Below are 11974 nucleotides of genomic sequence, written 5' to 3' on the forward strand. Positions count from 1 at the left end.
ATTCTGTGGTTTTTTCTCCTAACCAAAATTAATTAAAGAATAAAGAAATTTGTGCCTTGAACATGGCCTCTTCTCTCTGAGTGCATCAGTTCCCTGATGACCCCAAAAGGAACAACAGTGCTGAAAGAGTTCAAGTGGCAAACAACTCCCTGGCTACACATTTAAGCACTGAAACAAAAACCTACAGTTCTACTGACAACTTACAACAGAAGCAGAGCTACAGCATTGTGGCCTAGGAGATTTCTATCATTGCAATGCTGGTGGAGCTGGCACAGCTTGCTCCCTGCAAGGCAGGCAGGGGCAGTGCCAGCTTTACAGGGCATTAAGCAGTCTGACTGCCCAGAATGCAATAGAGAAAAGGTTGCAGAGCAATGAACTGAAGCTGTACCCTTTTCTCAGGACTTTGATGTGTTTAAACACAAGTGTTGGAGGCAGGACATTACCCCAAAGGGCTTTTTGATCTGGAGCAGCTATGACCTTGGAGCATTTCAGAAGGGAGAGCTGGGGGAAGGCTGGATATCTAAGCTACTCCTCTGATACCCAGAGTGGGCACCAAGACCCATAGCAGAGGGCAGGCACAAGGAGGCTGGCCCTCGTGCTCCATGCTACCCTCCTCACCCTGCAGCAATCACACAGAGGGGCTTCAGGGTCTGATCCTGCCAGGGGAGGAACATTTTTGGACGGAGCTCTCCTCTGCCTGACAAAAAGCACCTTGGCTCTCCAAGGGGAGCAGAGGAAACTTTGCAAGGAAACTGTTATTTATGCATATTTTAAAATATATTTCCTTCAGCTATGCATCCCTGCCAGCCTTATTTAGGGAAGTTTTAATAGTATCTGGCTTCTCTTTGATTTTGTGTACAAAATGAGGAAGTTTTCATCTGTGCCTTTAAAAAAAAAACTGTATCCCTGCCAAGATGTATTAGGAGAGCTGTAAAAAAGGAGTCATCCTGTTCCAGGACCACGGCACTTGTGTAACAGGGAAATCCTAGCAAAGAGATACTCCCCCACCCCACACACGCTCTTCCAAGGCGCATGCTGCTTCAGGCTTTTCAGTCACTCAGTTTGTATTTTGATCACATCTGCCACTGGTTTATTCGGATGTATTTACAAATATATTCTCCCACATACCCTCATTTGTACATGCCATAGAATCTTTTTATAAAAATGCAGTGCAGACCTCACCTCACCACAAGGATCTTTAAATAAAATATATTGTAAGGTGCCAGATACAATTATTTTAAAAAATAAAGTTCTTTCTAATTAAAACAGATACTTGGCTGCCGCATTAGCAGCTTCGTATACTGATGCATTTTTAGCGCAACAGTCTGTCAGGTGAGCAGGAGACTCTCCTACCACCCCTCTAGCTCTCCAGTTTCAAGTCCAAAGGCTTTAGAAAATGAGGCAGAGGTAGATTGTCCAGTGCCTCTGGGAAGTGCTCAGGTGAGATGGTCCTGATCAAGACACGCATGGCTCCGACAAACAGTGACGGGGGAGCTAAGCCCAGCAGGCACTGGAACCGGTTCTCCCCCAGGAGGTCCTGCCAGCGCTGCCGGTTGTCCAACAGCTGCTGTTTCATTGTGAACTGGAGGTCCCGAGGCATGAAGAAGAAGAGGCAGTCAAGGCAGAGGAGCTTGGCACGCATGTTAGCTGCTGGCGCGAGGGAAATCTGCTGCAGCAAGGTGTCGAGGGGGGTATTCCCAGCACTGTCCTGCAAGCAGGGCGACGCGCCGTGCCCGAGCAGCAGGAGCAAGCACTCGGGTCGCACCAGTTCACAGGCCACATGCAAGGCTGTCTTGCCACCCTCCACGCGGCTGCAGCCCTGTCGGTCCAGGTGGCCGGCTCTGTCGCTTGGCGGGAAGGCTTGGATGGCCTTGAGGATTCGGAAGAGGATGCGGGTGCGGTTGTAGCGGACAGCCATGGCCAGGTGTGGGGCCGAGGACTGGCAGCAGCTGAAGCTTTGGCTGGGTACGGCCAGGGCGCTCTGGGGGAACTTAGTCAGCAGGTGCCGGGCGTAGGGCTGGTGGTCGTGCACCAGTGCGTAGAGCAGGGCCTCGGAGGGCGAGTACACGCTCACCTTGCCCCCGTCCTCCCAGTGGAAGACCTCCATGGTCCGCATGTCCTCCAGGAACCAGACCGGCAGCAGGTCCCTCACCGCCTGGTAGAAGGCGAAGGAGGATTTCTTGCACTGCTTCTGGGACTGGGCGCCGCGGCCGCCGACCCACCGGACGCTCCAGGGCATGGCGGCCGGCCAGGCTCCGCCGGGGGCTGCCTCTCACCCCGGTGCTCAGAGGTCGCATCGGAGCCGGGCCTGCGGGAGCAGAAAAGCGTTGGGCACCGTGCGGCCGGGGCTCCCTCCCGGACACCCCGCGGTGCAGCGGACGCCCATCCCCCGGCGCACTGCAGCTCCCTCCCCCCGCTGCTCGGGACGCGCGTATCGCCGGTGCAAGGGAGCGCAGCGCCCAGGAACGCCCTCCCCGGCGCACGGGACTCCCGTATCGCCGGCGCACGGGACCCGCCTCCCCTCGGCGCCACAGGCTATCCCCAGTGCAAGCGATCCCGGTAGCCGGGAACGGCCTCCCCCCGGTGCACGGGACGCGCCCCCCGCCGACGCCGCTCCCGGTGCACGGGACTTCCCTCCCTCCCTCCGCCCCGCGGCGCACGGCCGCCCCCGCCGACCGCTCACCTCTCCGCCGGCCCCGCCGCGCCGCTGCCCGCCGTACCGGCACCGCCGCAGCCGCAGCGGAGGGGCGGGGGGCGGGAGCGCGGCGCGGCGCCGCGGGGCCCTTTTATCCCCACCCCCCGCCCCGGGCGGTGAAGGTCGGTCAGGACCCGGGAACTGTCCAGCCGCCGCCGATTGGCCGCCGCCCCGGCTCCCCCCGGCGCCCATTGGCTGCGCCCGGAGGACGGAGCGCTGCACCATCGCCTGCGTCACGGGAGGCAAAGTTCCAAGAAACTTGGCGGCCGGCTCGGAGTGACGGGGGGGGGGGGGGGGGGGGGCGGGCGAGCCGGAGGGGCAGGGGGTTCCGGGAGTACAGGGGTGTGGGGGCCTGAGGGTGTCGCGTCCCGGGGGCATGGGGGCGTGGGGGCCTGCTGTCCCGGGGTCCGGGGAGCATGGCGTCCTGGGAACCAGGGGTCGTGGGGCCCTGGGGGCACGGGGTCCTGGGATTCTAGGATCCAGGGGCCATGGGGGCATCGGGTCCCGGGCATGGGGTCCTGGGATCCAGAGGTCGTGGGGCCATGGGGCCCTGGGATCCAGGGGCATGGAGTCCTGGGGGCATGGGGTCCTGGGACCCAGGGGGCATGGGGTCCTGGGTGCGTGGGGTCCCAGGGCCGTGTTGTCCAAGGGGCATGAGGGTATGGGGTGCAGAGAGCATAGGGTCCCGGGGACATGGGGTCCTGAGTCTGTGGGGTCCGGGGCACACAGGGACCTGGATACATGGCGTCTTGGGGGCACGGCATCTGCGACACAGGGAGACCTGTGCACAGGGGCTTTGGGACACCCGGGCTCCTGGGCATAGGAGGCTGCAGACGTGCAGTGCCCCAGGCACACGGGGGCCCGGGCGGGCAGTGTCACACCTCCCTGCCTGCCCTGGCAGGTCCTAGCCTGGTCCATGCCAGTTCCCGGCTGGCCCTCTCCCTGCCCCCCACGGGTGGCTCTGGCCGGAGGGTGACACTGCCCTTCAGCCAGCGCCGGCTGTGGGCTCCCATGCCTGTGCACACATGTGCTTGCGGCTCTCACTCCACTCTTGGATAGTGACATTTGCCTGCAGGCCTGATAGTCACCCATCAGGTTTTGGCTATGGAAGAGTGAGGAGGTCGTTGTGGTGTGGGGTGAGCCTGGCACTGCCAGCCAGCCCTGCACCAGGGACTCCCCCCTGGGGCACCTGCAGTCCCTTGGCTGTAAAATTTGTGTGTGTCGGTAACAGCCATGCACTGGTAAAGCATGGTGAATGCAGGTGCTGTCATTACAGAGATCTCCTCTCTCATAAGGCCTCCTTACAGACAGGAAATCATGGGATCTTCTGCATCCTTACCCCCTCCAAGTGAGTTCAGAGCATTTCCTTCTTCTGCATAACATGTTTGGCCCCCAGCATCTCCCCTGCTTGCAGCCACCGCCCTCTCAGTCAGGAGGGTGCAATCACACTCTCTGCAGGCAGGCAAAGCTGGTCGCTGTTGTGTTCATGGCTGATGGTTCTGGTTTCTCTATCCTCGGGGTTCCCCTGCCTTCCTCCGGCCAGTGCGGGAGCTCAGCTTCTGCTGAGTGCTGCTGGAATGGGTGACTCGTTCCACGTGTCCCAGCACGACACGCATACATTCACATCGGGGGGAATGCCAGGTGTCTGCTGAAATACCCCACTTCCTTGCAGCGCTCTCTGCAAGGCTGCCCGGGGTGGTGGGGAGGGGGGCTGCAGCACACTGCCAACCCTCCCCTTGACCCCGATGAGAACGAAGCTAGTGAGGAACAACCACTCCCTTTGTCATGCCTCTTCTAAACTGCCATTCAGCCAGGGGAACAATGGTTAAACTGTGCTCAGTTTGCTTTGTAACTTCTTCCCTGCCACACAATGCTCACACCAAAACCTGGGAGTCCGTGTGGGGGGATGCAGGCAGGTGGGTGAGCCAGGCAGGATGCTGCACACCTCTGTCATGCTCCAAAACACTGGGTGATCACATCCCAGGGAAGAGAAATCAGGGTAAAGTGCACTGAGCTGCTTTGCGGGAGAGAATTACGTCCAGCGTTTGTCAGTACGATTCGTCATCTGAGGATCCCTGTGGATCTGCCGCAGCTCGTGGCATCTCAGATGTTAGCTGCCACACAGAAAATTCTCTTTCATCGCTTGTGTCCAATTCCAGATTAAAACTCATTAAAGGCAGCCGCTTCCACCACTCCCTGCTATTGCTGTGGCACTCGCCTTTTGGTCGTATCCTATTACTGCAGGCACAGGATAATTTTTACCAAAGCACAGAATCCAAAGAAATGGGTTTAAAATAGCTAATTCTATAGCCCTTCCTTTGTGTCCAGCACAGCCTCACCTGCCTGTGCCTCACTGCCCATCACTGACGGCAGTGGTACCCACTGCATCTGTGTGCCGCCTGCTCCGGGAGACGGCCCTGCCCGACCATGAATCCCAAAACCTTTCCCTGCTGTTGCTGGGACATTGCAATCGATTTGGATGCCCACCATGGTGATGAGCCAGGTTGCCCACCCCTTTCTACGCATCTTCCACACATGCCTGGGTAAGCCAAGTGGTGTCAGAGCCCAAAGGCAGGGGATTAGCATAGTCGCAAAGCCAACTTGGCTTTTGCATAGGAAATGAATGTCTTTGGTGTGGAAGCAGGACTGTTTTTCTCAGGCCAAGCTCTCCTGTGGAGGTGGGGGACCAGCTAAAACTGGTGTGTGCTTTGGGCCCCAGCACTGGCTTAAAAATAGGCCAGAGCGTGCTGAGTCCTCGCGGCCTTGCAGCCAGTGGGTAACCCCAAGGATGGCCCCTGTTTGCAAAATGTATTAGTCACATACAGTCAAAGCAGGAACCTGCCTGTAGGAAAGGCAGCCTGTTTGTGGGCTGCACTGGAGAAAAAGTATTGCAATTGCCCCCAGAAGTGTTTATAGCATGCCAGCACTAGTGAAAAAACACAGTATCCCAGAAAGGTTTTATTTTTGCGATGCTATATATTTTACATGCAGACCCTTGGACATGACTTGTTTGTTTGCAGTCCGGCCTGGTTTTAATCACTTTGAATTAAGTAACTGATCTTATTACTGATCCTACTATGAGAGGGCTTATCACAGCTTCCTTGGCACATGATGAAGATTACTCCGTCAGTGCAACCACGTCTGAGTAATGTGACGTGTCCTCTCAGAGCTATTATTTAATTCACCCTCCTCCAGGACGTTGATCCTTTGGTTTCTCCAGCCAGTGACCAACTAAAACCTGCTCAACACTACCGAAACCCAGCCACATAATGAGACAAAGGGAAAACCTCTGCCGCTTCATGTAGATGATGTAATTTGTTTCCTGAGGTTTTCATTAAATTGAGGGCAGGATCATATTGACTTAATGGACATGATTGTGAGTGTAATTAAAAGCAATATGAAAAAAGGCAGTATCAGCATGTTGAACACAGTTAATGTTTAGCACTGGTTTTAAGTCTGAGATAAAGGATGGGCAAATAATGCATTGCTCATCTTTTAAAAGAGCTGAAAAATTTGGGTTTTACTCCAGTCCTTGCAAGGATTTTGTGAGCGGGTTTGACTCTGTATATTTGCCAGTCTCCTCTCTCGAAAGCAGGCTCAGGACCAAAGGTCAGCAGAGTTTGGACAACAGCCCCAGACCCGTGGTGGGCTGGAGCAGCAGAGCTCCTGCTTTGCTTTAAGCCTCTGGCTCTGGGGTCTTTGTCAGTAAGTTGGACAGAAATGCCTAATGTCCCGTTGAGCTAAAATTAAACATGTTCAGAGAGAAGTAATGAGTGACAGGAGTCAGGGGTTTGCTCCAGTGGCACTGGGCTGGAATATACACACTGTATGTCCCACTCCCACCACCTGTACATCATTGACCTCCACTTTAATTCACTGTGCCCCCAGTGTCCCATCTACAGAATGGGTGCAGTAATGCCACTTCAGCCATCCTGTTTTAGCTGGTGAGCTCTTTAGGTCAGGGGTAATATGCAAATACATCAGTTTGGTCCTTGGGGTCCTGGCCCTGCATGGGGACCCCTCTGCTCTACTGTTGTTAGACAGGGGACATAGGTTGGAAGGCAGAGCTGCTGGCAGTTGCTAGCCAGGACATATTGTTTTGTGAAGACATGCCAGGTGAAGAGACGTATGGCAGTCCCAGGCACCTCTGTTTAGCTTGATGAATAATAGCTGTTGCTGACACCTCGTGGAAGCCTCAGATAAACATTTTCTCCAGAAACCTTTCTGTAGTTTCCTCCGCTGCTGCTGGTTCCCCACCTGAGGAGCTTACCCTTTATTCCTGTCCTCTCCAGAGCACCCAGCTGGGAAGCAGGCAGCAGGGCCCTTGACTGCCTGCAGGACCAGGGATGGGAGGGCAGCCAAGGAAGGCTGCCCGGGGACTGTCCTTTCCTTCCCCGAGAAGGAGGAGGGCACATGTCCTCCCTGCATGGTGGTGAGGGCAACTCACCATGGATGCGTGTTGCACAGCAGATGCAGAGAGGAAAGCATCCCCCTCCTGTACGCACCTCTGAGTCTGTAACCTCCATCACGTACATGCCTTTTGTGTGTCTGTTTTGATGTTCTCCATTTTTCAAGGGGGCGTACTGGCAAGTGGCTGTTAAAAATCACTCTGTCCTTTCATTTCAGAATCTCAAATCACTTTGGATAAAAGACACAGAAGATTTTCTGGGAAGTGGGAAAGTAGTTCCATTTGAGAAACAGGACGGCTGAAGAAGCTGCAGTGAATCAGCAGTGATCTGGGTTGGGGCATTGCTCTTTTCTGAAACCATCAGACAACATCACTGTGTTCAGGAAAGGAGTCGTGGCCTTGAAACCTGTTCCCACCACTCACCCCTACACTGTCTCTCTCAGCACCCACCTCTTCTTCCTCCTCAGTCTTCTTTTGTATTACAGGCATTCTCTACTTGCCTGACTTTATATGAGTCATCATTTCACATCGAGCCTGAGCTGCCTATAACCCTGGCTGGTTTGATTTCTGTGCTGCGTTACAGAGTCAGCTCCATCCTGACCCACAGCATGAAAGAAAAGCTGCTTTGGAAACAGCAAAGTGAACAAGCCTTCTCTTGTTACTCTTGTTTCCTGGCTGCTGCTGAGCAAATGTGACACTCTTCCAAAAATCTGCATCCCAAATGACTCTTGGGAGCCCAAGTGAGGCTCAGAAACACTTTGTTTTGTAAAGGAAATCTCTCCACTGGCTTTTGAGGAAGTATGTATCGTGAGGGTTGACCGCTGCTGGACACCAGTGCTGGGTGATGGGAGGCTGAATAAATGTCTCAGCTGGCATCATGGATCTGTTGAGTTTGTCAGTATCCACTGGTGGGATAACCCAATTTTTAAGGCTTTGAAACTTATTTTTTATTCTGGTTCCTTGACAGAGAAAAGTAGTCTGGTAGAAGTGAGGTGGGCAGCAAGGTGATATGGTCCTTCAGCTGTAGGTATCTCACAGGCTCTCAGGGATGGTCACAGGCTATCATCAGTGTCCTCTTTATTTTGGCTAGGTTCACAGGCCACCTCTTGTTAAGCCTTGATTTTGGCACCTGTAATAAATGAGCTACATTCATCCTTTCAGAAACTTAGGGAAACTCCCAGAGCTGCAGCAGAGATTAAATTTGATCCAGTATGTTACAGGGGGAAGCTGAAAAGTCTACTTGTCCCTTAAAAGATGAAAAAGTACCTTTTGGGGAGCCTTTGTGTTTCATAAGCAAGCAGATGAGAGGGGTCAGAGAGCTCCTGGCACCAGTGGATGACTGTGGCTTTCAGCTTGATGTTGGTTGTTAAAAATATTATCCCAGATGTATTAATACGACCAGACTGGATTGCATCTGAGCTGAACATTGTGAGCCTAAGGCAGGACGTAAATATAGAAGCAAAACAGCCTGACATAAGAGTCATCTGTCCTCTTCTACACAAGAAGTGAAGGGGAAAGAGAGGGAACTTACTCTGTTGCAATTTTTAGACACTTCCAGGCATTAGCCTGAGCCTTGGGGAGTGCCTACACTGGGGTCCTGGGGAACAGCAGACCCCTGCATATCCCTTGCTCAAATCTAGTATGCTGTGCCACAGGACTGTGCACTCAGCACATTTTTAACCCGGGGTTAGATTTGCCTAGACAAGGTCTGCAATCAGGAATGACTATTTGTTTGATGTGTTTGCCTAACAGGATTACTCTTATCATAATGATATAGCAACCTGGCCTTGGCAGAGCAAACCCCAAGGGCTCGAGGGGTCAAATCCTCTCCTCCCTTGCCCCAAATATGCACAGTGTATCTTGTCTCTGTTATCATGCAATATCCAACTGGTGCTTCGATTGGCGTTCAGTGCTCTGCTTTTGGAAAGAGCAGTTGTGCCGTGTACTGCTGCCTGCTGACACCACGCTTGGCATTTCTCTCTCCACACCTGAAAAAAAAATCAATAATATTAAAAGGTTAGAAAAATGATGTGATGTTTTACTGCTAGAGAATGAGATGCTTTACCTGTGGGGAATCGCTCTGGTCAGATGCCTGATTCACTTCAGTGGGAATTTGTTGCCCACTGGCTCCCTAAGAGTAGAGCTATAGGTAATAAACCAATGAGTTGTGCTTTTTTCATTGTTTATCATGAACATGCCTAAAATAATTACAAAAGCATTTGTTTTTGTGTAAAAGTATATCTGTGATTATTAAAGTTTTATGATTTGAAAGATTCAAGGAAGGCATAGGATGAACGCTCCATTTTCCTGCAGATAAGTAGGATAAAGAATGCTAAAGCAGAGCCTGACTCTGATGAAGATCAGTCCTCAGGCTTGTCCACCCCAGCTTCTGGCTGGGGTGGGGGGCACCTCCTTGCTCCCCAGCAGAATCATTTTAACCCAGAACTTCTCAGGCCAGCTGACGTGAACCTGGCCTTACCAGCTCCCCGGGCTATTTGCGGAAGGAGAACCTGACGCTTGCTATTTACCAGTTCCAGAACAAGCAGGACCCTCTATTTATAATGTGCTATAATTGGCTTGAAGGAAACTTGTGGTTCTCTGGGCTTTAGGGCCCCAGGTCTGCTGGTGCAGCAGCACCCTAATTCCAGGAGACACTGCTGGGGATGCTGAGGTGGCTCTGAATAAAGCTGGGGGATATGTGGGTACATAGCATAAGCTGCACATTCAGAGCCTCCAGGTTTCTGGAGCAGGCTGTATGACTCAGGGCTGTGTAGATGCCCATCTCTAGATGAGGTCTGGGGGGATGGAGCCTCTTTGGAGCAAGGCAGAGAGAAATCTTCCCACTGTAGCAACATCACCGTGGAGATGCTCGGGTTGCTGCAGGGAGCATTACCCTAACCATCCTTTCTTCACCCCGAGGCATTTATAGCTGGGATGTGAGCAGGGCTCTGTGACTCAGAAATTACCTGTTCAACCATCGGGCCTAAATGATTTGAGTTCACCTGTGATTAGTGTATATTTAATTTTGGTGGTACGTGTGGCTGTTCAGACCCTGCTCTTCAGAGTGTAACTGTTCTGACCCTGTAGCTGATCGCAGGACAAACTCCTCCTATCCAAGAAAAGCAAAGCAGCCACCTTACTTTTATTCAGAAGCAGGAACATACAAAATAATGCTTATCCAAGGGCTGTATTTGATCTGGTTTTGCTATATAAATCCCTCTGACATTTGAATCGTAAAACATGATAGATACATGACCAAGCAGAAAGATTAAAAAAAAAAAATTGGCTAATGCTTTGGATATCTTTGAGGACCTATTTTTATTCCCATTTGTTCGGTCTCTCTGCTCTTGGCTGCTGCTAGGTCTGTTGAAATAACAAACAGGGATGAGGAAAGAGGGCAGCTCTGTCATGAGCTTCCTTCGGTGGGAAGCAGCTGCATTACAGCAGTTAACTCTAACTGCCACCTCAATAGGCAGATATTCATCTGTCACATACATCCCAATAGGAAACCTGGTTGGTTTTTTTTTCTGAGAAAGACTGGATTATCAGTCAAAAGCCTTTTTGCTGCAATGTAGTGTTTAGAAAGAGTCTGTCTTTCCCTTTTGCTTTGTGAAAAAATAGTCAGAAGTCTTCTAGTGCTGCCTGAAGCCACTCTGCTGCCAAGAAAACCTCCTGGGTCTGGTGATGAGGCCTCCATAATATTTCTGGTTTCTCTGTAATTATTTTCTAATGAAATTTTCAAATCCAAGTATAACCAGGAGGTTAGACCATAGCAAGTTCACAGTAGTTTGCTTTTCCTTTTTCTATCTCAGTAGCTATCCTCTACAGAGAAGCAATAAAATCACTTTGTGCATGAAAAGGCACCTAAAATCAGGGTGACAATACCTTTTACCTGCAGGATTCGGCACTAGCATAATTTTATGCAATTCTCCATTTGGAAGTGTTGTTTTTGCCACTGAAATTATTGTAACTGCTTGATCAGATTTGTCCATTAGTATGTCTTTTCATGTCTTGGTAAGTGGCTGGGGGATTAGGGTGCAGCTCCCCTTGCCAGGATTTCCTTCTGCTCCTGCACATGTAATTTAGGGAAATGGGAGGGCTGATGTTTCCAAGGTCTTGCCAGTATTTTGTGATGCTGCCAGCCCAGAAAACAGAAGTAAAAAAGGGCTGAAGAGATGATGTAAGGTAATGGGGAGATGAGATGCATGACAAAAACAAGCCAGGTATAGTGAGGCTAGTATAAATAGTGAGGCTGTTATAAATAGTGAGGCTGAGGAACACCCAAGCTCAGCTGCTAAGCACATCAGAAAGGTCAGCTTGCTCCCTGCTGCTGCCTGAGCCGCGTGGGACAAGCATGAGGGCCCCGGTGGGCTGCTCCCCCTTGGCTCTGCTCCCTGGACCTCTCCTGTAGCCCTGCTTGATGGGACGGGCTCACAAGGCTCACCATTGCCTTCCATCTTTGGCAGCAGGTCTGTGCTCAGTGGAGCTGAAGCAGCAGCCACTGTTGACGTGAACAGCGTGTTTGGAGCACACATGGGTTTTTTTATTGCAGAAAGGTGTGAAGTGCACCTGGACGAGGTCTTGGGCTCCTTCAGTCGTTTTCCCAGAGCCTGGTGCTGCTGAGGCCGTGGAGCATGGTGTGCCACAGAGGCTGGGCAGGGCCAGTGCCCATGCCAACCACGCAGCCCATCTGCATACCCTGCACACACCAACATCATCCATTGCAGATGAGGGTTGTCTGATGAGCTCTTGGGAGTTCTGCCATTTGGCAGCTTACCTGGAGCTGGGTACGGCAGCATCTCCTGAAGTGCCCGACAATGAGGGTGGGAATTTCACTTCAATAAAATGGGAATTTTTACTAAATCCAGTAG

General features: G+C 52.1%; 1 protein-coding gene and 1 long non-coding RNA gene across 3 annotated transcripts; one reads left to right on the forward strand and one right to left on the reverse strand.

The window, feature by feature from the left end:
- Positions 1-1061: 1061 nt before the first annotated feature.
- On the reverse strand, positions 1062-2835 carry ANKRD9 (ankyrin repeat domain 9). 2 transcript variants are annotated; one of them, XM_064460807.1, is made up of 3 exons: positions 2684-2835; positions 2075-2308; positions 1062-1981 (listed from the first exon to the last, which is right to left on the reverse strand). In XM_064460807.1, the coding sequence occupies exons 2-3, from the start codon at positions 2237-2239 to the stop codon at positions 1361-1363; spliced, it is 786 nt and encodes a 261-aa protein (XP_064316877.1). In that variant the 5' UTR covers positions 2240-2308; positions 2684-2835; the 3' UTR covers positions 1062-1360. The 2 variants fall into 2 exon arrangements, with proteins under 2 accessions (XP_064316877.1, XP_064316876.1); XM_064460806.1 differs by having other exon boundaries at positions 1062-2308.
- A 364-nt stretch (positions 2836-3199) lies between these two features.
- LOC135315040 (uncharacterized) lies at positions 3200-9381 on the forward strand. The gene is made up of 3 exons (XR_010374489.1): positions 3200-4043; positions 5024-5238; positions 7322-9381. It is a non-coding gene; the product is annotated as an uncharacterized LOC135315040 (long non-coding RNA).
- The last annotated feature ends 2593 nt before the right edge of the window (positions 9382-11974 follow it).

The sequence above is a fragment of the Phalacrocorax carbo genome, chromosome 9 (genome assembly GCF_963921805.1).
Source record: "Phalacrocorax carbo chromosome 9, bPhaCar2.1, whole genome shotgun sequence".
NCBI lineage: Eukaryota > Metazoa > Chordata > Aves > Suliformes > Phalacrocoracidae > Phalacrocorax > Phalacrocorax carbo.